The sequence below is a fragment of the Coffea eugenioides genome, chromosome 6 (genome assembly GCF_003713205.1).
Source record: "Coffea eugenioides isolate CCC68of chromosome 6, Ceug_1.0, whole genome shotgun sequence".
NCBI classification, from domain to species: Eukaryota; Viridiplantae; Streptophyta; class Magnoliopsida; order Gentianales; family Rubiaceae; genus Coffea; species Coffea eugenioides.
In genome coordinates this window covers 34,190,217-34,193,217 of record NC_040040.1, presented here as the reverse complement: position 1 = coordinate 34,193,217, position 3,001 = coordinate 34,190,217, and the positions used below count along the sequence as shown (strand labels likewise).

The following is a 3,001-nucleotide window of genomic DNA, read 5'->3' as shown; positions in this document are numbered from 1 at the left end:
TTCCTCCTTTGATTTAAGAGAAAAGAGAGGATGACTTTATAAGACTTCGGCAAGATAATTTAAGTGTGACGGAGTATGACACTCAATTTACTAGACTTTCAAAATTTACTCCAGAATTGATCATAACTGAATGGAAAAGGGTAAGGAGATTTGTTCAAGGGCTAAATGTGTAGATCTAAGAGACTCTAGCAGCAGCTCAAATTGATACCTACGTCGAGGCATTAAAAAAGGCTCAGAGGGTCGAGAGTGCAAGGTTTCAAGTCAAAACCTTTTAAGCAAGAAAAAGGAATATACCGAGTGGCACATTAGGACAAACCAGTAAGAGCATGCCACCTATTAAAACTGGCAGTGAGACCGATAGAGTTAGAATGTTAGAGCCACCAAGAGTGGCTCCAGCAAGAAGAGGCCAAAGTGGTCCGGGACAGTCAAAGAATACCTCACAAGGAGGCCAAGGTGTGACCTTTCATGCATCCTGTCGTTATTGTGGAAAGTTGGGTCATGTTGAGAACAATTGTTGGAGGAAAGGAAAAAGGTATTTACGCGGTAGAAATGCCGAGCATCAGATTTCTAGTTGCCCGCTCATGTCTTCAGAAGGAAGTAACACTCAACGATCAGATAAGCTTGCTATTAAGCCAACGAGTTCAAGAGAGGGTAGACCTAAAGTGCCAGCTAGGCTTTATGCCTTCGATCATCAACAAATCCCTGACTCGACTGAAGTTATAGAAGGTACGATCCCTGTATTGCATCGCTTAGTTAAGGTTTTAATAGACCATGGTGCGACTCATTCATTTATGAAACCTGATTTTATGAGTGGGATAGATGTAAAGTCTGCTAAATTGCCTTATGATTTGGAAGTTAGAACACCAACGGGGAATCAATACTTGACTTCTAATTTGGTGTATAGAAATTGTGAAATTTGGGTTGGGGAGTGTAAGTTGTTGGCTAACCTAATTAGTTTACTAATTAAGGGATATGACGTCATTTTGGGGATGGATTGGATAGTTCAATATCATGCTCGGTTGGATTGTAAGATGAAAGTTGTGAAATTGTGCATTCTGGGGGAAGCAATACTAAGGCTGGACGTGAGAGGAAAGTTAGCCTCGTCAACTCTTATTTCAGAGATTTGAGTTAGGAAATTGCTAAGTAAAAGATCTCAAGGGTACCCAGCTTTCCTAATTAATACCCTAGGAAAACAAGTGAAGTTGGAAGATATACCAGCAGTTAAAGATTTTCCTGATTTTTTCCTAAGGAGTTGGTCTCGTTACCACCTAAGACAGATGTGGAGTTTAAGATCGACTTGCTGTCAGGGACTGCACCTATTTCTAAAACTCCTTATAGGATGGCAACAATTGAGTTGAAAGAATTAAAGTTGCAATTACAAGATTTACTAGAGTAAGAATTTATACGTGAGAGTGATTCGTCTTGGGGAGTTCCAGTCTTATTTGTTAAGAAGAAAGATGGGAGTTTGAGACTGTGCATCGATTATCGAGGGTTGAATGATATTACTATTAAGAATAAATATCTTTTGTCTCACATAGATGAATTGTTTGATCAATTACAAGGAATTGTGGTGTTTTCTAAGTTGGATGTTAGACAACGATACTATCAACTAAGGATTAAAGAAGAGAATGTACCCAAAACTGTTTTTAATTCTAGATACGGACATTTCGAATTTTTAGTGATGCCTTTTGGATTGATTAATGCACCAACAGCTTTTATGGATCTAATGCATCGAATTTTTATCAGTTTGTAGTGATTTTTATTGATAATATTTTGGTATATTCGAAAACAAAGGAAGATAATGAATACCATTTGAGGATAGTACTACAAACCCTAAGGGAACATCAGTTGTATGCTAAATTTAGCAAGTGCGAGTTTTGGTTGGATGAGATATCCTTCTTTGGGCATGTAATTTCTAAGGATAGAATAACTATGGACCTAGTGAAAGTGAATGCGATATCTAAGTGGAAGCAACCAGAAAATTCCACCAAGATTCGTAGTTTCTTGGGTTTAGCAGGTTACTACCGTTGATTTATCCCAAATTTTTTCAAGATTGCCAGGCCTTTGTCTGAGTTAACCAAGAAAAACACCAAGTTTATTTGGGATGCCAAGTGTGAGGCTAGTTTTCATGAATTGAAAAAGCAATTGACTAGTGCACCAATTTTGACTTTGTCAAGTAGAAAGACTGTTTCACAGTGTATACAGATGCATCGAAAGAAGGGTTAGGAGGTGTATTGATGCAAAAGAAAAAGTAATAGCTTATACTTCTAGAAAATTGAAACCTCACGAGCAAAATTATCCGACTCGTGATTTGGAGTTAACCGCGGTGATTTTCGCCCTCAAGAAATGGAGGCACTATTTATATGGGGTGATCTTTCAGGTATATAAAGACCATAAAAGTTTTAAGTATTTATTTTTTCGAAAAGAGTTAAATTTGAGGCAACGTCGGTGGATGAAATTTTTGGAAGACTATGATTGCACTATTAATTATTACCCGAGAAAGGCTAATGTAATAGCAGATGTACTAAGTCGAAAAGTTCAAATAGCCGGACTTATAATTAAGGAATGGCAATTATTAGAAAGGATTAATGAGCTAAATCCTCAAATTGAGCATCAAAAAATGATTTGTGGGAATATAGTTGTGAGGTCTATTTTGTTGGAACACATTAAGGAAGCTCAAAAGGGAGACCCTGTGGTTTATAAGTGGAGTGAGAAAGTGCAAAAAGGAGAACTTCCAGAATTTTGCTTGGGATCCGACGGAGTTTTAAGGTTTAGAAATCAAGTAGTGGTGCCAAGGGATGATGGAATAAAAAGAAAAATTTTAGAAGAAACTCACCGCTCAAAATATTCAATACATCCTAGAAGTAATAAACTATACAAAGACTTGAAACAATTGTATTGGTGGGATAATATGAAAAGAGAAATAGCACAGTTCGTTCAGACCTGCCTTATTTGTCAACAAGTGAAAGTAGAATACCAAAAACCCTTAAGATTAGTGTAG

The 3,001-nt window shown here is 37.2% G+C and overlaps 1 protein-coding gene across 1 annotated transcript; it reads left to right on the top strand.

The window, feature by feature from the left end:
- Positions 1-326: 326 nt before the first annotated feature.
- Positions 327-1,127, top strand: LOC113774093. The gene has a single exon (XM_027318659.1). The coding sequence runs from the start codon at positions 327-329 to the stop codon at positions 1,125-1,127; it is 801 nt and encodes a 266-aa protein (XP_027174460.1).
- The last annotated feature ends 1,874 nt before the right edge of the window (positions 1,128-3,001 follow it).